This window comes from Netta rufina, assembly GCF_964035555.1.
Source record: "Netta rufina genome assembly, chromosome: 4".
Lineage (NCBI taxonomy): Eukaryota > Metazoa > Chordata > Aves > Anseriformes > Anatidae > Netta > Netta rufina.
In genome coordinates, this window is record NC_140127.1 from 47,145,768 (window position 1) to 47,169,151 (window position 23,384).

The following is a 23,384-nucleotide window of genomic DNA, read 5'->3' on the forward strand; positions in this document are numbered from 1 at the left end:
TTTGCTGGCAGAATTAATGTGCTCTCATTTCTGTACAAGTTCAGCTCTCCTCAGCTTTCACTTGGCAGCTCCCGGGACCTGCTGTGCCCCTCACTGACCGTGATCCATCAGCGTGAGGTGATCAAACTGGAAAGATGTGCCCAGGATGTGAAGTTACATATTTTCAGCTCTCAATGACGCTGGGAGCCCCCAGACTGGCAGAAAATGTGGATTATATTTCCTTCTCCTCTGTCCCCGCGTATCAGAGTGAAAGCCACCCTGCTCTCACCCTGCATGGGGTGGCCAGCAAGCAGCCTGTCCCTTCCCCGGCCATGCAGTGACAATCAGGGGCTCAGGCAGGGATTGTAGAGGCCAAGTGACACCAGTCCTGCCTGGCCCTGGCGGGGCACGCTTGGGCATCGTGTCCTCCAGCAGTGTCCGCGTGCCAGCCACGATCTCATTATTCACTCTCTTTACTTTTGATAAAACTCCAGAGAAATGCGTGAAGGGAAAGGAAGTGGCAGAAATTGCTGCCCATTAATTTTCTTCACTGACATCAAATGTTTATTTTGTATGGGCGGGCGCAGCTGACCTGGGTGTTTGAACATGAGTTATCCTTTCTCATCCATCCAGTTGAGAACAGGTGGAAAAGGGTGATGACTCAAACCGGAGCAGTGTCTTCTGGGCAGCTCACTAGACTTTCACTTGATTTGTGATCTGCAGATGCCAGTATCTTCTGCTATCAGCAGCTATCTCATAGGCAGGGAGAGAGCTTTGAAGTGAGGCATGTGTCACTCCAGTTCCTGCTGATGCAAGTCAAGATTGCTGTAATTACGAGGATGTGGATGCCTAGCCTGGGTTCTTGGTGGGAAGGAAGGGGAAACAATACGGCACTTCTGGAAATCGGTACGAAGGTCCTAGCCTCTGAGATATGCAGGCATTTGGAGGACCATGCAGCCCTGCCATGAAAGTCAACAGCAACATCTCTCCTGAGGTGGTGACAGTCTGGTAGTGCTCGATTCATTTCCCAGAGACCTAGGTTGAAGCAGAGACTTCATGAGTGAAACCCATCCAGAAAGGGAATAATTTATGCAGGTGTACTACATCAGCTGTTCACCCCAGGGAAATCTGCCCGGTGGCACGTGTCTTCAGCTGCTCCATGTTTGACTGCAAAATCTTCTGCAGCATGCCTAAAGAATAAAAACAAAAAGGGCAGAATCTACAGGCGCCCACAACAGCTATGAGATCTGCATTTTTCTCTCGTTTACATCAACACGAATGAAAAGCAGCCCCCTGAAAACCCAAGGGGTTCCTAATCAGCTAAGGGAAACTCTAACAGCTGTGTGCATCCCTGCCTCACCTGATGAAGCATGCAATGGCACTGAGGGATTTAATGCTACCAAATCACAGCGGTGGGATTTTACACGTGCTTTCCACATCTTTCAGGAATGGCCAGCCTGAAATTTGCAGAATGTCCTGGGCCATCTCCCACCTCCTGATGACAGGCTGGGCTCAGATTTGCAGTGGTGGCAGGGAACACATTACAAATCAGGCTGGGATGAAAGTCCTGCCACACTCTAGGAGGATTTTTGGGAAGCTGCCTGCTGTTAGAGCCCTGCCCCAGGCTCTGACTGGTTAATTTTCCACACAGCATGCACCCAGCAGCTCTCATTTGACCAAATACAACCTCCAGCGCTCACCCACTCATTTTTGTGCAATTTGCAAACGCTCAGGGGCAGATTCTGACCCCAGCGGTAATTGTAAGGGCCTGAAGCGGTGAGCAGGGTGAAGCAATGCTGAATTTACACTAGAACTGGGAGCTGGCCCTCAGCTAACAATCTCCTTCTGTAATACCAGCTCCTCCATGCCGGAGAGCACTGAAACCTGCTGCCCTTTCTTCCATTTCCTCGGGCGATCACAGAAACATTCCCCAGGACTCCAGGGCTCATGGTCCTGCCCACGTCCTCCTGGAGTCAGGCTCCCCACGGTACTACAATGCACCACCACCCTCCTGACCCTGCTTCCCTGGCCCCACGCGATCAGGAGGGGAAGATGTTGTACAGGAGTCCCTACAAAAACTGAGGCTGGACCTCTGCTGTTGTAATTTGTGCACTGAGGTACCTGGGCAATGTAATTCTGGCCCCTTACTTTGCATATCACACTGCTTCACCTGCACTCTGCACACAGGTGCATATATTCAGAATACCTTGTTGCTCTCAGGTGGGCAGAATCACCACAGTATCTCTCTTCTCCACACAGTTTCTTGGGTTGCAGCCCTGCACGGTCCCTACAGAGGGGGAGAGCCATCTTAATGCATTCCAAAGTTGGATGTAGGTCATGTATCGTTTTGCAAGTACCCCTGACGTATTCATTTTAAAAAGAAGAGAAAAATTATTTAAACTTTTCCACCATGGTAGCAAAAGCTGCCTGGCTGCTGTTCATTAAGGCACGGTCATCTCCCAGCACTCAGCTCAGAGAATGTGCGTATTTATATGAGCAGCGTGACTGTTTGAAGAATAATGTCTACACTTGGAAAAAAAAGGCTTCTTTTTTTCTTTAGCGTCTTAGAGATTGAGCTGAAAAGACCAGAGCAGAAATCTTCACCTTAAATCCCCCCCCACAAAACAAACAAACAAAGAACAACAACAACAAACCTACAACAAAATCCCGAAGTCCTATACTACAATGCGGAGTTTCTAAAAGCTAGAACGTGGTTGCCTCTAATGCCTGGAATTTTAGTTATGAGTCTTCTGTTTCCTTCATTCCATACAACTTCTGGATGATCGCTTTTTTGGCGTACTGTGATAAAGTGGCTTTCTGTAGGCAAAAGCCCTTATGTAGTTTTTAATTACTCCATGCCTGCTGCAGCTTTCTTTTTAAGGACACCGTGTAGTGTGGTCAGAGCAAATAGAACCACTGGTTTTAACAGTGGAGGAGCAATCTTTTGTAGGCAAAGTTCCTTGAGGTAGTCCTGTGCAGATGGGGTGGCAACAATTTGGGGTTACAAATCAGGCTGCCCTAGGAGGATCTTCTCCACGGAAGTCTGTCTGACCTGAAGTGTGTTGATGCCAATGAAAGTTGCAAAGTGTAGCTTGAATAACTGAGTTTGTTAAGTGGGGTGAACAACATATCCCTTTCCTCACCTTAGTGGCTTGGGTATGAAGTCACTGTGGAGATGCGTATCACCTAATTTGAAAGCATGTGAGTAAATTACACGGTACTGCACGTTTTGAGGGATTATCATCTCATATGAGGACCAGGAACACGTGACAGAAATAGCGTCATGTTTTTCTTTCATATTGCATGTTATTTCCAACAGCATTCGGAGCAGCAGAGAAATAAAGTACAGATGAGAATTGCTTGGGAATTTTCTCCTGGAAGTGCAGGGAAAGTTGTAGCTTTTTAATTTATAATCTTCCTCACACAATGTGTTTTTTTTCCAATTTGGTTTGTAATTTTGGATGGCTGGTGAGAAAGATGGATGCACACAGGTGAACAGAGCATGGAGAAAAGACTTCACCTAGCTGTGAGCTGCTACAATTGGGAGCTGCAGCAACCTGGTCAAATCCCTTCAGCCAAGAAGCGATCTCTGCCATCCGAAGTGAACACGTTTTGTCCCAGCATCTTTACAAAGACGCATCTGGCCCATGCCGTGACAAAAGGGCTGTTGTTTCTTTGCTGCTTTCCCATTTCTCATCTCTGCTGCATACATCGGTTTGTTGGCGTGTGATTCAGACCCCTTAGGAAAGCTCTCAGGAGGAGTCAAACTCAAGTCCTATCTTCCGGTGTGAGAATCAAACACAGATTTTAGAAATAAACATGTGGAAAGCCCTTTGCCTGGCTGTTGGAGGGACCCCTTACTGCAAGCCCAACTCTTGTGCAGGTTTGCTTTGCTTTTGCTTCCTGCAGCAGGAGCAGAGTGCAGAGTCTTTGGTGTAAGCGCAACTCATCATATTTCCCTCGATCTGAACGGATTTCTCTCTGAATCATCCTGCTCCCAGGAAGAGGAGGACATCTGGCACTGTCTTGCCACAGCTGAGTGTTTGCCACTGGTGCATCAGGAGGTGAATTTTCTTTACCTACCTGAAGTCATTTGGTATGTGAAGAAACAATGAATCACAAAGAGAAGCCTAAAGCAATTAGAAATTCCTTTCCTCTCACCTTTGCCAAAGCTAGATTTTTCCCCAGAACAAAGCCTGGGCAAGCCTTCCTACGCACAACAATGATTACGTAGATCACTCTGGATTTTGTTTTTTTCACAGGCAATGAGTAAGCAAAGAAATTGAGGAGAACACTCTATTTCATGGGCATGTTTGTTATGCTTCCTTGGAAATCCCATTGTTAGCTGGTAGTACCTGCATTTGGCTACAAGTCCCGTGCCCTCCTGACGTCGGCTGCCTTTAATTAATTGTACTAGCAAATAAACATGAAATGTGACAAACTACAAATGCGCCACCGGACTAAGTCAGCCCTGGCAATTTGGGTGGTCATTTCACCGTGATGAAGTGGGACCAGTAAGTGAGTGCCTTGTGATGCTGCTTCCAGCCTCACACGTCCATCTGTCAGCGAAACCTGTGCACCTCATGCACCTTCCTCCTCGCGTGTTGTGTCTGTCCCCAGCAGGCTGGAATGTGGAGCCAAAGCTTTCCCAGGAGAGGACTGCTGAGACACACCACATGAGTAAGGTCTTGTTTGCATAAAGATTACACACTCATGCTGTGAAGAAGGCTTCCTAAGCACAGTCTCATTTCCTTCTGCAAGTAAGTTTGCCTTCATGTAGGAAAAAAAAAAACAACTGTTCTTGAAGTCCTTGGACAGAAACCTGTTTACATTGGCATGCTACAAAACTGTCCTCTTGGCATGTTTGGGTTCTCCTGGTCTGACTGCATGGGGACACACAGTGCTCTGAAGCAAAACCGAGTCTCCACAGTGAGTGGGGTTCATGTCTTGTACTCACATGGGCTGTGCTTTGCTCGCAAAAAGTCTCGTTCCACTCTCAAATTCAGTGTGACCAACGCACAAGCATATGCACTGCTCCTCCTGCCCCTGTGGGCTACACCCAAGAGGTTTCGGTGGGGACACGTCTGCATCCAGTGGGGAAGGAGGGACCTGGAGGTACTGAATGCACTGCTGAGCACTGAGCTTTGGTCTCCACCAAAGGCTTTCCCTGAAATGTAGAGCTCAGCTCTGTTCCATTGCCATGGTAAGAGGTAACTCACCTACACAGTGGGAAATGAACTCGTTTCAGATGAATGCAGGAGCTGGTATGGGAGAGCAGGAGCTGAGAGGAGATGCTGGTGGTGAAAGGGATTAGTGTCAAAATCAGCTTTCTGGCAGAGAAAGAGATCTTTGTCTCTATTCCCTCCTACCTGGGTTATGTTGATCCGAATTACAGAAGGGCAGGATGGATTTACCCATTTCGTGTAACAGGATTTGTCCCCTGCTCTGCCTTCTGAAACCTTCATTTGAGATTCACCTGCTTTGCTGATACTGAACGATGTCTTCCATTCTTAACTCCAGAAGGTTGTTCCCAAGCTTGCTCAAGTTGCATGGAATTAACACGTTTCTAAAGAAAGAGAGAGAGAAAATGTAATGTGTTTGACTAAATTTAAATTATTTTAAGATTTAAATAAATACTATTTTAACATGCATGAAACAGGTCACTGCAGCCAGAAAACCATTTTTCCCCACATTAGTAGATTGGTGGCAAATAAAATTAAAGGCACTTAAAAGAAAGAGCTGAGCTGGAAAAAATGAATCATAGAATCATAGAATAATAGAGTATCCTGAGTTGGAAGGGACCCATATGCACAAAACTTTGTTTGAAAACTCAGAAATGGCCATACGGTTTCAATTCAAGAGTCATGTTTCAAGCATCCTGACCCACACGAATGCCAAATGCTTCATTTTGCAGGTGTTCCGTGTGGCACCTTAAGTGACATGGTAGGTAAACACTTTAAAAGTTTTGAAGGAAACTGAAAGGAAGAGAAGCCAGGCTGCCTGGGGCCCTGTGGACCTACAGCGACAAGTGGCCTCGCACTCCAATTTAGGAATGCCTCTGCAAAAGGGATTTTCACCCAAGCTCTATTCCATCCCCACTGCTAGCTGGAGAGTCAGTGTATTCCCAGCGTGCGCCCGCACAGCAGAGCTGACACCTGTGCCATTAGCCCCTCTGTGGATGTGGCTCTTGTTTCTGAAGTCCAAGCTGGGCCTGTGAGGATTTTGGGGCTGATGGGACTTTGCTGGTCGGACCGCTGATAGGCAGCATGTACCCATCTCACCATCCATGTGCACTGTGGTGTTGCTGGAGTGGCTGTCCCTTGTCAGCAATCCCATGAGCCAGACCTTTGGTGCAGCGAGTGGGGCACCAAGGCAGCCTCTCCACTGCCACTGAGCTCCAGTGTCTGAAACGGAGACTCCCTGCTGTCCTGCAGGTGGAAATCCGCAAGGGAGGCAGCCAGGTAAGGCATCACTTCACCAGTAAACAGAGGAGACTCCGAGGGAAAGCTTTTTCTGACACAGCTCCGCACCCAGTGTGAAGAGAGCCACAAATGCACACACGCCATTTCCTCGCCACCCACGGCTGCCAAATTACCAGCAGGGCAATCAGAGATCTCTCCGTCCTGGGTGGCCGCTGGTGGGCAAAGTGCGTCAGGGCTGAGCTCAGTGCCAAATCCTCAGGAGGACGCAGTGACTCCTGCATTCTCAGACTGTGAGCTCGAGTGGTTCGTTTTGAAGTTGATGAATTTGCAGGAGGGGCGGCTTTGGGGTGAATAAAATCCATCATTCCCTTGGGAATTGCTTCCAGCCTCTGCCAAAGACGGGCCTAGTTTCAAGGTACCTGTGGCCATGAGGGACGAGACTGACTAAATGCCCTTGGTGGCCGCACAGCTCTCCAGAGCCTGCTGCGTGCCCTGGGTTTGGAAAGAAAGGAAGACTTTGCTGGTAAATGTCAGGAAACTGAGCCTTGCAGTAATGATTAACCACACCGAGGACAGCGTGCACAAGGAATGGTGAGAACCTTCCAGGAGATGTGGTTTGTGCCTTTCAGATCAGGACAGACCAAAGCCGTGTGTCTGCCCCTATGGAGAATCTGACTTTCCAACCTCAATTTCTATTCCCAAAGAGGACAGCACACTAAAATTGCATAAGTATTTTTTCCATGGGGGTGTCAACAATGCTGCAAGCTTTGTGTTAAGAAAACTCTGAAACTCTTCATTTCTATGTTTTTCAGTGCATACAAAAAAATTTATTTATTTATTTATTTGTAAGCTCAGAATGTTCTCTGCCATTTTGGGGCACAAAACGCTTCTTTTCCCCAGGAGACTTCTGAATGTTGCTTCCTTCTGCCAGTTAACTCCTGGTGGCAGGATGGGGCAGGGAGGCAAAAAACTGGGGATGTGGAAGTGGGAGATGTAGTCCTTGAGGTGACCACTAGGCGGGAATGAAACCAATGGCAGAAGATTCGTGGCGCACTGACCTGTACAGGAATACTGACTAATGAAGTTTTTTTTTTTTTTTCCTTTCTTTGCTTGATTTGAGATTATTGGAACAAAAAAGCTTGGGTGAGTCAAAAAAAAAAAAAAAAAAAAAAAAAAAAGAGTTTTAAACAGTGCTGAACTGGCTGAAATAGTCCAGTCCAGTGACCCTGGTGGAAAGGAAACCAAGTAAATGGATTAATTCACTGGGAGAAGAAACAATCCCAAGTCAGAAAGTTTTTGCTTGCAGAACTCATGTTTTCCACCAGAAAAATCCTTCTGATGGGCCTGCTCCCAGCAAACCTGACTGCAGATCAGGAGCACGCAGCTCTACGCGGGGAGCAGCCGACAGGCCCAGCTGTGTCACCACGTGCAGGGAGATGTCCCCGCTCAGGCAGCGGCTGATGAGGAATGGAGCGAGTCAGGCCAAAGTCACAGCCTGAGCAGAGCGGTCACTGCAGCACCGAGTGGGCGCAGGCAGCTCTGGCTTTCCCAGCAGAGCCTTCCAGCTGCTGATGGTTGGGTTGGGACCACCCTTGGCTGTGGTATTCTTGTCCCATTTCAAAAGACAAATGTGATACTAAAGGGAAGGAGAGGAGCCAGGGCTCTTGGAGCAGGTTTGGGAAGGGTTTGTGAGCATCTCTTGCAGAGCTCCCCTGAAAATGATGGCTTGCACTCATTCCTGAGTTTTCCTGCTGATTTAAAGCCTGTCTGATCCTCCAGTAGCTGATCTGATTTGTCTGACCTTGCTCAGACAAATGCCCCTGTCCTCCTGGCAAGATTTATAGAGAAAAACAGGAGTTTTCTGAAACTTGCTGCATCTTGCTCTGCTGTTTTACAAAGCTTCTTACTGGCATGGGTGGGCTGAGCATGCGAACCTCTTGTATGTTTGGGAAGCCAAAGGTGCATTGATCTTGTAAGGTACCGGGTCCTCCTGTTACCGGCTGACTTCAACATCGTGTTCTTTTTGCTATCACAAGTCTTGCCATCTTTTCTTGCCCTCGTCTAAACTCTTCAGTTTGGTTGCCACCGCCTCCCTCTCAGAAGTGACCTGACATGGGTATCCTGATGGAGATCCATCTCCCACTACCTATTCTCCTCTCCTAAATTAAGCCCTATTTCCCCTCCTCTACTGCCTAAGTGACAGCCGTCCTGGCAGAGGCAGCTAAACTGGCTTTTCTTCCTCATTCATGTGGCCTGTACAACTGCCTCCGCTTCCCGTTATAATGAAGGGCATTGACAACCAGCCTGAAGATCTGGAACAGAAAGAGGACCACAGGACCACTGGGGACCACTGGCAAACGTTCATGGACCAGTGGTGAAATTGAGGCTGCTGCTGGTTCACTATTGCATCTCCTCTCCTGAATTCCTGCTGGGTTTTCCTATCAAGACTTTGATGCCCTCTGATGACTGGGTCAGAAAGATCAAACTGGCATCCAGCGGGGTAGGGCAGAGAGGTTTCTCAATATTTTTTGATCAATTGTTGTAATCTCCCAGTTTGCTGGGAAAGCTTTTAATCATACAGGGTGGAATTATATAATGGGAGTGCTGGAGTAATTTAGGTTTGGCACTAGCTTTATTAAAATAATAATAATTATTTGTGCAAGACCAAACTTCCACCTTTACTGATGGAGCACTGTCCTTCCTTCCTTTCTTTCTTGCTTGCTTGCTTCCTTCATCTCTTTCATTCATCATTTCTTCCCTCCTTCCATGTGTTCATCTGTCCATCCATCCATCCATCTGTCCACTCATCCTTTCTTTGTCACCAACAAGAAGGATGGCTGCTACTGACCCAGCCCGGCTCTGCAATGAGTGAGTGATTTGTAAGTCTTTCCAGCCCTTTTCACCTCCCCTCCTCCCTGTGCCCCAAATCTGGCCTTCTCACGAGCAGCACCAAGGTGAGGTGCCTGCTGCTCTGCGCAATCTCAGACTTGCCTCAGTGGAGACTGGAACCAGTTGTCCAAACATCCTCCGCCTCCGTGATGTAACCCAAGATCGTCAGGGAGGCTTCCTCCGGCTCTCAGCAAGCTCGGGGCATTACTGGCTGACGCACTCCAAGGAAACCCGTCGAGGGGGACACATGACTCACAGAGGCTTGAGATTGCCACAGCACCTCTAGTGACATTACCACGAAGCACGCAACAGGCAAGGCGGCAGCTGGGCAGAGAAAGGTCAGCCTCTGGAACTTGGTGCGTCGCCGTGTCCTCTGTTGTGTGGGCCACGGGGGATGAGCACGCTATGGCCGTGACCATGGGCACTGTGGCTACGAGGGTTCCAGGTTTAGTAACAGCAGGCACGCAACAGATGCTGAAAAACCTTCCCCCTCAAGAAGTGATAAGCGAAGGATGGCTTAATTTGCTGTGCCTGCTCCCACGCTGATCTCTCGGCAGCTTTGTGCCTGGCTGCTGTTCCTCTTACTAAAACCACTATGCTCCCTCTTACTAAAAAATAAGGATGGATGTTGTGAGCAGGGGAAGTATTAACAAAAGTAACTTTTGCACAAAAGCTAAGCACTTTGGAGAGTTCACAGTACTTCAGAAAAGCACTGTCCTTCCACAGAGCACCAACACAAGAGTTGTTGCTATGTTCCTAGATCTGACAGCCAAGCTTGAAAGCAAGCGTCAGTCATCCTTTGCCTGAATCTCAAGAGGCTGGAATGGGTTTCAGATAGGAGATACAGATGTGTGGGCAAGAATCACACAGCAGGGATACTGACAGGGCAGGTCTGAGGTGGGATAGGTCTGAAAATGACAGAGAGATGTCAAAGACAGCTGATGGGAGATGTGGGTGCTCAGCGCTCCAGAGAACTCCTGCCAAAAGCATCTCGTGGAAAAACTGCCCAGTGACATGGTGGTGGCCCTGGGGACATCTGGATTCTTCAGTATCAGCTGGGTCTCACCATTACTGGTCTCTAGTTTGCATCCCCACCTGTTCCATGCATTTTCTCTGCTGTGATGCAGCCGGACACGGGGACTGGAGAACTTCCCTGGCAGGACACAAAGCTGTTTGGCAAGAAGGGCTTGCACAGGGCAGCCCAGGGGGCACGGTGCAGGCACTCTCACCAGCAGAGACAGCCAAAGGTGTCTCTGAAAGCAGGCGGTGAGGGTGAGGAAGAGCTGCAGCAGAGAGATGGAGGTGGTGCCAGCAGAAACCATGGAAGGAATGAGGGAGGTTCACTCTCTGAGAGAAATTACCTGGGGTGTGTCGTCAGGACCCGGCTGCGTGGTTGCTGGACTGGCAATCTAAGTCCAGCCGGCAAGCTGTTGAGGTGGCAGGCTGGTATGTGGCCCCAAGCTTCCCAGTTGCTCAATCACATGCAGGAGTGAGAAAAATACAGGGTCTGGAAGGGCTGCTATGGGCTGGGATTAAGATGAGCAACAGGGTAGGTGGAGAAAACCCAAGCCAAACTAAAACAGTCAGCTAAAAGTTAAGACGTAGGAAAACAAAATCCTGCCTAAGTCTGAAACTGGACTGTTTCTCTCAAATTTCCCCAACCCGGAAAGCCAAGGGCAGGGTAATCCTCAAGCTGCTGCTGTCACTGCAGTTTAAAACTTGTGTGATTGCCGCAATGGAGGGCTGCAGAGGAAAGAAGCATTTCTGGTACTGAAGTTGCTCATGGCCAGAGGGGCTGGCAGAGAGCAGCTGGGAGACCTGTGGAGAGCAAGGCAGGGAATAATTTAAGGCCTTTCAGACTTGAGCTTTGCTAATAGCACCTCAAATACACGGGGTCATCGTTTACAAAAGGTTAGCCGAGCGGCTGGAGTCTCTGTGATGCCCCAAGAGGAGCAGCAAGGGCAGTGTGTGGGAGTAGGAGCAAAGCCTCTGGGTTGAGCCTTGCCGCGGAGTCCAGGAACAGTTTCTGGAGGATGAACAGAGACCGGCCAGAGCGGTTCACAGCCAAGCTGGGAAGCCTGAGGTGGAAACAAAGATGTGTCACCATCCTAACTGGGTCACCGCAGGAACGGCAGGAGGCTCCAAGAATTGATTTTTGCCCCATCTTCCCAGCGGAGAGGGCCATGCTAGCACCAGGCTGGGGCTGGGGTTGCCATTCACTGTCACCAGTCACCCAGCAGAACAGGTTCCCCGGTGACAACCGGATTACAGGAGAAGGAGAGAGGAAGTGAAAAGCTGAAGAGCAGCTAATGAGGGCCCTGCGACACCAGGCCCAATTAGCAGGGATTGACCAACAGTCCCCTTCTAACTGGATGCCAGGGAAAAACCAGTGCCGCCTAGCCCCAGAAGCTAGTGGTACGTCTGCCAGAGAGGGACCCCGAGTGCAGGCACACGAGAAGGTCCACAGTGAACAAAGCACTCAGTGAGGAGCACAGGAATTGCCACTGTGCCAGGCCACAGCACTGCAACCAGAGCTCACACCCGGTGCCTTTGAGCGTCTGGGCCCTCCTGCTGCGTGCTGCCGGAGCTATCTGTCGTGAGTAAGGTCAGTCTGTGCTCAGATCACACCTCTGCTTTGCTCAGTAGACATCCTTCCTCCTCCTCACCTCATGCACTGCCTTCGGGGCAGCTTGGGGAAGAGCAGAGCGGTGGAAATGGGCAGAATCTGGGCAGAGCTATCTCACTGCAGCCCCGCTCTGCCCGACCACACCCGTGCTGTGCTTGGTGCTTGTAAGCGGGAAGATAACAGGGAAAGTAAATCAAAGTCAGGATGTGAGTACCAAGGCAGGGAAGAAGCAGAGCTATCATTTCACGTGACTCATCTTTTCCAAAGGAAAGGGTGTAGGCCGCATGGCCAGGGGCAGAGCACTTGGGCAAACCTGTCCCACCTTGCCTCCCACTGCTAGCTCCAAGGGTCTTCCTTGCACCACTCCTTGCCCAGAGCCTTGCTATAATTGGCCTCCTTTTGCCTGTTTGCTGCAGATGTGCGTGGAAGAGCTCCCACGTCTCTTTCCATGGCAAGACAGAGACAAGATGATACAGAGATGGGATGATACTAGGCGGATTGAAGCACTGTTACCTTCAACACACAGTGGAAAAACAAGGAAGGGAGGTTCTGGTGATCCCCTCTTTCACTTGTTTGATCTTGAGAGCACTTCAGACACGATGATACTTGAAGGAGATGGAGAATGAGCCAGGTTAGTCCTCCAGAAGGGCCTCTGCCTGACTGAGCTGGAAGCTTTTGCAATGTGCTGGGCAAGCATCACTTCTCCTTACAGAGACGGGAGCTTCTGCAATAGCACTCTCACTTTGTGATGTCTCAGGTCCCACCAGCTTCCTTACCAAGATCCTGTTGCACACCCACAAACATCAAGCAACACAGAGCAATGCAGTATGCAAAGACCAGGAATGGTGTCAAGGTTGCACTCGTCTCACATATTCTTGAAGCGTGAGAAGCGGTGGGGTTAACGTGGATGATTCAAGTTTTGCAAGGCCCCTTCCTGTTCACAGCAAGCACAACGCTGGGTGCGGCTAAACCCAGCAGGCTGTTCTGGCCTTATTTCAGGCCAGCAAAGTATCTGCATGGAGCACAAACTTGCAAGCTTTCCTTTCCCCTGCTCACAGCTTTTACAACAGACAGTATGGGGAGGACTGGAGTGCTGGTACTGCTCCTGCAGGAGCTTTCTTCCTGTAGCTAGATTCATACACCAAGTTGCAGTGTGCTACTGTGGTGAGCTGTGGAGGCTGATTAACTTGAAACGCCACTGTTGTAATCCAGGACATATCCAATACAACTTTCCTGAATTTAGGGATGAGCCCAGATCCATGCTGCTGTCACACAGCCTGGATAAGCAGCACTAGGAGCTGCACTGTTCCTTTAAGTCTTCCTTCAGTTTTGCTGGCTAATAGCAATGTTTGTTGGAACTAAGGTGCATGGTATTAGAAGCAGTGGTTTGTCCATCCAAAATTAACTGCTGGAGCTTCAAACATCCTGCTCAACCAAGCCAAGTCAAGCCAAGCTTCACTTCAATGAAAACACAGACACATTTTGACTTTGTCTAGAACTTTTATTTCAATGAGTAAAATTGTTTTGAACATATTCACAAGAATAAATATAAAATTACTCTTCAGAGTAAGACCACTTTTTACAAAAATATATCTCTATCGCACAGAACCACTTACGTGGGGTTCGCATTAAGAAATATTTCATAAAAAAATAAAACACTGAAAATAAAATGCTTGACCTATACTGATTGGATCACCAAACAATTGAAATTTGTAAAAGGATATAAATATTGTAAATATTGTTAATAAAAATAACATTTAAATAGATGGGAAGACTCTGAGTCTGTCCGAATGAACAGAACACTGGACGAAGCGATTGTTTCTTCTACAGGGCACCGACCTCCTTGTATTCACTGGTGTTCGTATGTCTCTTCTTGTGTCGGTACCTGAAAGTAGAGAAGAGAAACATCAGTTCTGGAAAGCCAGTAATTCCAAATGACTTTCTGGGGAGTGAGGGTGTGGGGGGGAGGGAAGGAAGAAGAAAGAAAACTCTACATGACCTCCTTGTGCTTGTTTCAACTCTAGCAGCTAGGCTTTGTCTGTGCTTATTTCTGGGTCTGAGATAACTTGCAGGCAGAGTCTCATTTCTCAGCTTGTCCCTGACGATTTCACATCTGCATTAAAGTCTTGCTGCTGGCAGTAGGCTCGTCTTTGCGAAATCCTGCTGGATCCTTGCCTGCAATAAGGCTGAGTACCCTAACCAGCTAGGCCATCTTCTGTTTGATATGACGTGCCACGGAGTCTTCAGGTGGGGAAGAGTTGTTACGGCAGTTACCACCTAGCTATCAGACCTGTGAAGCTGAGATCTCCCTCGGGGGGTTGTTCCACCTTCTCGGCTCTCTGACAGTAGCTTACCATTAGTTATGAGCATGAAGAACAATTCTTGATGCTTTTGTGTCTGTTAGTGGAGAAGACTGCTGTCCTGCGTGGTAAAGCTGATAAGGCAATGCTTGCGATATGGCACAGTCACCGCAACAACATGTCAGATGGACACGTTGGCTACTATTAATCCAACTGCTCTCCAGTTCCTGCTGACTGGGGAAATGGCATTACCAACAAGAGCAGCTAGAGTTTTCTGCCCCTTGTCTGTTCGCTCCTTTACCTCAACGTACCCTCTCCAAGACAGACATGAACTAACCTACACAGTTCTCCAATAGGGTCAAAGAGCATCTGCAGGTACTTTTGCCTAAGCATGACTCTGCCTTCAGTTTGGGGTATGCTGTGCAGTCATCACACTACTATTTTGGTTCATGCCAGCAGGTCTGCTTATCAGACTACCTCAATGTAATCAAGTGAGCCTAAGTATCTCAAGTCCAGCTGGAGGCCCTCGGTGGACATCTTATTATGCACACAACAGATTTGCCTTTCTGAGCCATGAAGATGACGTCTCTTACCTTCTGCAGATGTAGTAGCTTGCAATGGAGATGGCGATGAGGGAAAGCAGGATTAGGATGACTGTCAGTGCTACATACTCTGTGCTGAGGGGTTGCCTGACAAGTTCCGAATGCACACAACGGACACCAGAGAAGCCGACATCACACCTGAGGATGAGAGGCAGAATTAGAGAAATTGCCATGGGGTTACATTTTAGCATTCCACAAAGCATGCTATACCACTGGCCTGTTTCCTCAGGGACAAGCAATTTCAACTTAGATAACCGAAGCCCACGTGGTTTTAGGAATGGATGCACATCATTCAAGTAAGTGAGAAACACCCTTAAAAATGCCTAGAGGGTCTTTCTTTTTTAGACTTAATCAAAGGAGAGACCTTGCTGCTTTGCCTGAGGTCTGGATCTCACACTATTTTAACTACAGATGAACAACAGGAGGCAGAGCAGAATGAGTGTACCATGTTTAAGGTGGGTTGGTGACTAATTTCAGGTGTCTAAGACTGTCACTCTGGTTTCACTGCTGCCAACATACATACTTAATGCTTGCTTAAATCCAGCTGAGGTCTGTTATAGATATACTGCTCCTTTTGCAGTTCTTGTAAGCATTAATGCCTTGCAGGGTTGGTGATCCAGCTAAGTGTCAGCAAGATCAAAGACCACGTGCAGCTCATCTCAAAGCCCACCTCAGGGAGGCTGCAGGACACGCTGCACTCTGTCCATACCTGCAGTAGTGCTCATCCAAGTCCACTATGTACACGCACTGTCCGTGGAAGCAGTAATCTTTCATTTCAGGCTTGCATCTGGTTATCCCAACTTGAGCCACACGAGGACTGTTCTCTGTTTGGACTGTGGAGAGATTTGGTTAGCATCTCATCAGCCTTATTTTCCCTTTCAGTTTCCCAAACAATGTGCAAGCTTTACAAATAAAACTAACAGCCTAGCTACCAACCAAGCTGTAATGCAGCAGGCACTGAAGCAGGTGAGCCTTTTGAATAAGGAGAGGATTTTCCCATGTTAGAGTTACATCGACTCTCTCCTTACAAGTTCCACTTTACCTATTTCTGCTTTTATAGAGGTATTCTCATCTAAGACACAGATCTTAGTCTGAAAAGGCAATTTTAAGGAAATACAGGTTGTAAGATGGCTCCCGCTCAACAAGAGTGAACATTTTGTGGGATGCTGGAAATGTGATTCAACAGTAAGTTATTTGCAGAGTCAAAGTGATTTCCAAGGGTGGCTCGGTGAGGTCACCAGCCTGAGGAAGATGGGAACCAAAGACTTGTCGCTTGCAAAGAGAGCTGTGCAGTACACTTACTTAGTGCAGTTGTGCAGTTTTCCATTTCACCAGGTTCACATAATGGGATCACTGTTGTGCCCGTGACTGCTTGCAATAGGTAACCTACGAGAGAATAAAGAGTCAACGTTAGATTCTTGTTCAGTATGGGTAAGCTTAGGTGTGACAATTGTGCATTCATCACAGGAGAAGTTCTTCTGGTGATCGAAATAGAGAACACCTTGAGTCACAGCAGTCCCTGGGGAGAGGATTTCCCAGGACTCAACAAGTCAGCCTGGCTGTTGACTCAGCACCCTGCTGCTGGCTTCAGAGACCACATACCACTTGAGGTAGGCTTAACACATACGCTACCATTTTGCAGGAGTGAGCTTCCTCAGCCCTCTACTTGCTGTAACCAGGTTGAAAGGGTGGCCAGCTCCTGCACTAACACTCACTCTTGTGCTCACTTGCACAAAGATAACATGAGATACCAAACCCTCTTTGGTCACTGGCTCTGAGACATATAGACCAGCACACGGATCCTGGGCCAGTGTCACTCATCTCAGAACACCCCAGCAGAAAATGGGTCCACTTCCATCCTTCCTTCACCATCCATACAAAAGCAAGAACTGTCCCTTCCAAGCAGGTTTGATGTGGGTACCAGCCACACTGTGAGACTGCACCAGGCAGGCTGAGGAGCCTGGCTGCCAGAGCAGCGGCTGCATTCCCTTGGGGAGCAGGGAGCCTTGTTCCCTTCTCAAACAGATGCATCTTATAAAGCATTCTGACACTTTTCAGGGTATCTACTGCACAAGGCCAGCTTTCAGGTATTCTGCAAGTCAAATGAACATTTCCAACGAGGATTTGAAGGCCAGCAAATGCACTTGTAGCTTCACGGCCAGCCCACAAGGAACAGTCAATGTTTGTGCCCCAGCTGGCCATAAAATCCACTTGGCGAACACTCCTGCTGTGGTCATAAACTAACCTGCTCATGAACTGTTTAGTCATCAGCCCCATTCCACAGAAGTCTGTAATTTGTGTCTTTGGGCTGTTTGCCTCTATTAACTTGTCAGGTCATGCATGGCTAATGGAGGGAGTGTGCCTTCATAATTTCTTGATCACTCTAATTCAACTCCAGTTATTAGAAAGTTTCATTACATCTCAGTGTTAAATCTAGCAGCAATTTACGAATTTCCTGCAATTCATCCATTTCTGGGTGATTAGTAAGGTTTCCTTTCAGATTTAGTTCAGTTAGATAGAAGAACAGCAGGAACATCTACCTTACAGAGACAGGGTTCTTTTGTTTTGCTTTAAACATAATACTTCTCCCTTCATTCCTCTCCATAACATTTCTTGCCAAGCTAATGAGCCAGGTTTCCACCATGCTTTAGAGGAAAGGACAAAGATGAAGTCCACCACAGCAAGAGCCACAGAAACAGAGCAGTGATACAGGACTCGTATCAGAGACTGTGCCAGAGACAGCTGCTCCTGCTAGCATGACTCAGCAGGACATGCCTTTCACTCCAATGGGGCAGGACCAGAAAGTTTACTTTCAGGGTGGGATTTTTTTATTATTATTATTGTTTTTTTTTTTTTCATACAGCACCTTATGTTCAGTATAGATTTAATCAGAATCAGCGGTTTAATGCTTCTGTAAGAACAACAGAAAATTCAAGTGCTCGAAAGACAAGTGCATCAGCTGACAGACCACAGCAGCTCAGTTACAGCTAGAACAGCAGGCTATGAGGTTTGACCAGGGACCTGGAGTCCCAAAGGATGCTGAGAAAAGAAGATTTACCAAGTCTTCTTCCCAGGAACTAAAGGGATATTTCAGGAGTGCTCCATGGACTAAGCTGCTCCCTCGGCAAGGCGCACCTGTGGCACAGGACAGCCCCATCCCAAAAGCAATGCCGTACTTTTGGAAGAAGGGATGCTGAAGTCCTGAGACTGGCAAAAGTGCCCTGAGCCTCCCTCCTGTTACCCATCTCCTGCTGCTTTTGCCTCTGTGTGACGTGCTGCGGCAGGATTTGGTCTGTGGGGCCACCTGACTATGATGAACATCAAGCAAGCCAAAAAAACGCTGGGTGTACCTGAGATGTCCACTTCTATCACAGTTAGTTAAGTAGATGGATTCATTAACTGAAGATCTCCTTTAGCCTACACAACTTGTCTTTCAGCTTGCGTTCTTCCTTGATCTCTGAGCAATTTAGGCAGCTGCTTTTTAGTCTAAAATTCTCAGCTTGACAAACACCAGCCCCTGGCTTCTGCATTTGACAAACTCCAACCTGGGCACGCTTAAGAGGCAGCTCAGCTCTTCTCTTTGCTCCAGAAAGAGGCACTGCTTTTCAGCTGGACCTGTCCCTAGAGAGGAAATGCCTGACACCTGTGAGGGACAGATTAAAATACACCTGCTCATACAAAGCCCAATAAAAGCTTGCTAGCCTCCTCCACCTGACTGCAGGCACACAGAGCAGAGAGGCTGGAGCACAGGCGTGGATATTTGCTGACACCCAGCAGTATTTTCGGCATGTGGGCAAAGTTCTTCCTGCTCTGCACTGTTACGTTTTGCCCTTTCCCCCATGCACATATTTTCCCTCTGACATCACTGGGAGGGGGATCCTGCAGGAGGATAAGGGATCCACATGGTGCAGGGACAGAGGAAAACCTTTCCCTGAATACTTATCAAGTGATATATATCAAATACAGGACCTGGGAGAGGTAGTTTTATTTTTATTCCTTCGCTGTTCACTGAGCAAATACTCTACAGGGTACAAGATAAGAGTAATGAGATTGTTGGTATTCATTTATGCTTCACAGGAATGCGAGTGCCATGCGGCCAGCACACAAGCGCAGTGCCCCGGCTGACACCACGGGTCTCGCTGTACGAGTAGCTCTGACAGCAGCAGCTGCTCCTCAAACAGGAATATTGCTGCTGCTTTCATCCTTCAAGGAAGGACCAGGATGGAGAATAAGGAACAGAGGCCGGCCGCCTCAGCTTCCTGCAGCCTTCATCAGAGATGACATGCAAGGGCTAATTATCAGTTCAGCCACTCAAAGCCAGCTACAGTTTCCAGTTGCTGAGTGCTAAGGATGAAGGATGTACGTACAGGATAAACCTAACTGAGAACCTTTACAAGATTTATCCCCACTTTAAAGGCAGGTTGTTAGGTATCTGAGAGGTGTTGGGCCCCACCATCATTTGAGTTACTTTGCCTGTCCCTGAGATCACAAGTCACACACCAAATCACCTGGACAAGACTTCCTGATGCTATTTCACAGCAGCATGGTCCCTGTGGCACAGAGACAGTGCCTACACTTTTAACTCGGGTTGCACTTCCAAATTGACGCCAAGCGCAGCAATGCACCTGGTGGATCTCAGCCCATTTTAACTCTAGGGACAGACTGAGCTGGACCCCCATCACCTGATTTCACACACCCAGAGCATGTCAGAGTGTCTAGGGCTTTCTTTGCATAGAATAAGCAGAAAACATTGGAGGAAACATTGAAGCTAGCCAATCTGTCCCACTGGCTTTGTGAGCATCACCACTACCACCACTTAACTCTAGTGCTTAACCTTCCCTGTCTCTGCAGCTAACCTCCCTGCGCAGCCACAGATGTTTGCAGGCCACCCCAGACCAAGCGAGCCCCTCTGCAAATAATGGCCAGGTGGGTGGTTGTGTTCCAGATGAGGACCACGAAAATGCAGGGTTAGCCATGGATGCTCTGCTAACAGCTTGCTCTTATTCAAGATTCGGTTGTGCAACCTTGCTCACATCAACCACAGCATTTCCAGAGTTCAGGCTATCCGCGCATGCTGGGCATGCTTCCTCAGAAAGGGGAAGCAGTCATTTGAGATCCTTTTAACCACCTCAGAGTGATGCATCTCATCGTTGCGCTCAGGATACAACGCCTGGCTTCTGACTGATGCTTCAGGTGGGATGTATCCGGTGCTAGTTGTCTGGCCGTGCCCAGCAAAACAGGTGCCAGACACTCCTCTTCCTGAGATGAGACATACAGGCTGTACAGGTTGCTCTTCTCACCCATGTGAAAGGAGATGATGCTAACAGCTCTTCCCACTCCCCACCCCTCTTGGTCTGCCTTACTTTGGCCACTTCTTCATACGGAGGCACCAAAATTGATGGTGCTGAGAGCGATGCAAAGAAACTACCCCTAGGGCAACAGGCTGCAGCACCCGTGCATGGTTTGGGAAGCATCGCCTGCATTTCCCCATCTTGAATTTTGTACCCCTGAGTGCAGAATTGCAGACTCCAAGCTGGGGACACCCAGGGCCAGGCCAGAGCAGCTCTACAGCAGCCCTGGCAACACCAGCCTGCATGGAAGGACTGTTGCTCCTAAACTGCTGCAGGCCCACACAATCACCTTCAGCACTGTGCCAGCACTTAAACAGAGATAATGCGGATAATTACTTACTGTGTGCACCCAGTCATCTTAGTGCTGCTTCCACCCCCGTGGAGACCTGCACAACACTGATCTTATTCACATGTTGCCCCTGCTCCTGCACCACTCTGCTTTCTGCCATGAGCACGGGGCAGAGCTCCCTATGCTGCAGAAGTAGAAATTTGTTATTTCTCCCCACCAGACACATCTGCCACTGATGTTTTCACATCTCCAGACTTACCAACCTTTGTGTTGAGCCTACCTGCCCATGGCCAGACAAACACAACACAGTAAACCATAAGACTGGCAGCTCCTGAAGCCCATGAGTGTGAAGATATGAGGCTTGACTGGGTGTTACAGCGACTGCAAGGAGACCTTGGGCAAGTTCTTGCTCGGGGCTCCCACAGTAACTCACGGAAAAGGCAGGGCCAGGGCTCAGCTCCATCACTGCCACCTCCTCTCTGGCTGGCACAGTGCCACAGCTCCCCAGGGACAAGTGCCAGCTCTCTCCTGTCACTGCCTTTCTGCTGTGATAGCCCAGATACAAAGCTGACAATGAGTGCCACTAGAGTTAGGCTTCAGCCTTTGAGTGGTGAACCTCTCGAGTCTGGCAAAACATCAGCTATGGATGGGCCTCCCAGCTTTACTGACCTGGGATGGAAGGGCAGTAAAGTGCTCATAACAGTTGCTATGAGGCCATCTAGCTGTGACTAATCTGTCCCTTACTATTAGATTTTGTACCTGTCCCGGAAATAAATAAATCTGTACACAAATCCATGAAGACACACCAGTTCCTTCCAGTGCTAGTTTTGTGCGAAGCATGGCTGAGTCACAGGCTGAAAGATGTTTAACCTGCTGTCACTGAAAGTAAGATGTTATGCTGCAGCAGCTCATCTGTAAGCCCTTATGGAAATACCCGGCTAAGATGACAGAAACTCGTGCTGCAGTGGGGTTAGCAGATAGGGAACATCTGTCCCAAAAAAGAGGTCTTGGGGACTGAGCTTCCCCATCACCTGAGACCCCGAGCCCAGCACTGGCAGTGTGAGAACATGCCCTGTCATTAAAGCAGTGTGTGAGGGCTCCAGGTTGCCATCCTGCCTCCAACACCTGCTGCCCACATACTTTGAGTCATCTCGAAAGGCCAGCTACACGCAGTCCCTGCCAGCACCCAGGCTCTGGGGCTCTCGATGCTCTCAGGACACGGACGTTCAGTTCAGGCTGTCAGCTAGCTTATGTGATGCGAGAGGAACACGTGCCCAGTAGAGAGGTGAAGTATCAAGGCACGGGAGGCCACGACCTGTTCTGTGAGCAGAAGGAAGCCTCTGCTGCTGCGGGGACTCACCCGGAGCACAGCCCGGGTGAAGGCAGCCAGGCAGGACAAGGTGACAGAACAGCTCCTTCTGCCTCAGCCAGGGCTGCGCTGCAGGCTGAGCAGGGGAGAAGCACGGAGACAGAGCGAGCAAAGCAGTGCCCTGCTACAGCTCAGCGCCCTGACAGCGAGAGCTGCACGCTCCTCTCCTCAGCCCGCAGACACCCAGCCCTGCCTGCCGCTTTGCCTCGGGGAACAAACGCGCCGTGTTCACCTCAAGACAAGTTTCGCCCCGCGTGTGGCCAGAGGTCCTCCAGCAGCCAGCGACTGCCCCAGCCCTGTCCCCGCCGGCACTCACCGAGGAAGAGCAGCAGACTGCGGGCCCGCAGGCGGCCGGTGTCCATCGCCCTCATGTCGCCGGCTGGAAGAGGAGGAGATGAAGAAGAGGAGATGATGAAGAGGAGAAGAGAGGAAGGCAGTGGTGGCAGGGAGTGCTGTGGCGGCGGCCGCGCCGCCAGGGCTCTTTATGGGGCTGCGGGAGAGGCGGGGCGGAGCGGTGATGAAACTCTGGCCAAGCTCCGGGCAGGTGCTCGCCCGGCCTCGCTTCCTGCCCCGCCGCACCCGCACCCGGGGCCCTCCCCGCCTGTCCCCCCGTGCCCAGTGGCGATGGCCCGAGGGCAGGCAGGGGGCATCCCCAGCCATGCTGTGGGGCAGGCAGGGCAAGGCTGGCAGGGCAAATTCCTCCGGTTCTCGGCTGCCGTCCGGATACACGTGCTTGGGTTACCCTTCTTTTAGCAAACATTGCTGCATACGGCTCTCGTGGCCATAAAACCACCTTAGAGCAAACAGGCCGAGGAGTTGGCGCCCACAGCTCACCCTGCAGCGGTGGCACCGCTGGCGCTCAATTTATCGGTGCCAGGAGCGGTGGTGTGAGACTGGGTGGGAGCGGGGTGGATGCTGAGCAGAGCTGCCCGGGGGGCCCTGCCTGCGTGGGGGGCTGCGACACGGCCCGTCACTGCTTGCACGCAAAGCAAGAAAGCACAGCAGGGCGGGCAGCCGGAAGGCTACCCCCTCCTTCCTCATCTCCCATCAGTTCCCAAGTGACCCTCAGCTCACGTGAGCCTCAGGGCTAGGGGCAGAAAGGGTCTATTAAGTTCCAGCACAGGCCGCAGGAATGCCAGCACCTCACCCCGCACCTCGACAGGCTGTGACAGGCTCCAGGTCAGCAGGTGCTTACACTGCAGTGCCCCCCCAGCCCAGCTGGGTACCAACGTGTCCTTTGGTTCTTTAGGTAGGACCCTTGACTGTCAGCACTTGGTTGTTGGTGGTTTTTTAATCCTTTCATGCATCCTGTTGAAGCCCATGCACTCTATGACTAGGTTAAGCAAGACCTCGTTCTGCACTTACATCCCATCATCAGACAGTTGACGGGCACATCCACCCCCACATCCCTCTGTACACGCCTACCTGAAATATCAAATGCTTCTTCTCTGAAGAAGCTGCTCAGCAACAGCGGATATTTCTTTTCCTTCTAAAGCAAAAACCTTCTTCCTCTGCCTTACCTTTTTTGAGCACCAAAAAAGTCAAGGTGATACCCAA

At 49.4% G+C, this 23,384-nt stretch overlaps 1 protein-coding gene across 1 annotated transcript; it reads right to left on the reverse strand.

The window, feature by feature from the left end:
* Positions 1-13,686: 13,686 nt before the first annotated feature.
* On the reverse strand, positions 13,687-22,189 carry EREG (epiregulin; the record flags this gene model as incomplete). Its single annotated transcript, XM_084286812.1, has 5 exons — positions 13,687-13,801; positions 14,810-14,956; positions 15,528-15,651; positions 16,121-16,204; positions 22,144-22,189. The coding sequence occupies 5 exons, from the start codon at positions 22,187-22,189 to the stop codon at positions 13,741-13,743; spliced, it is 462 nt and encodes a 153-aa protein (XP_084142938.1). The 3' UTR covers positions 13,687-13,740.
* Positions 22,190-23,384: the final 1,195 nt, after the last annotated feature.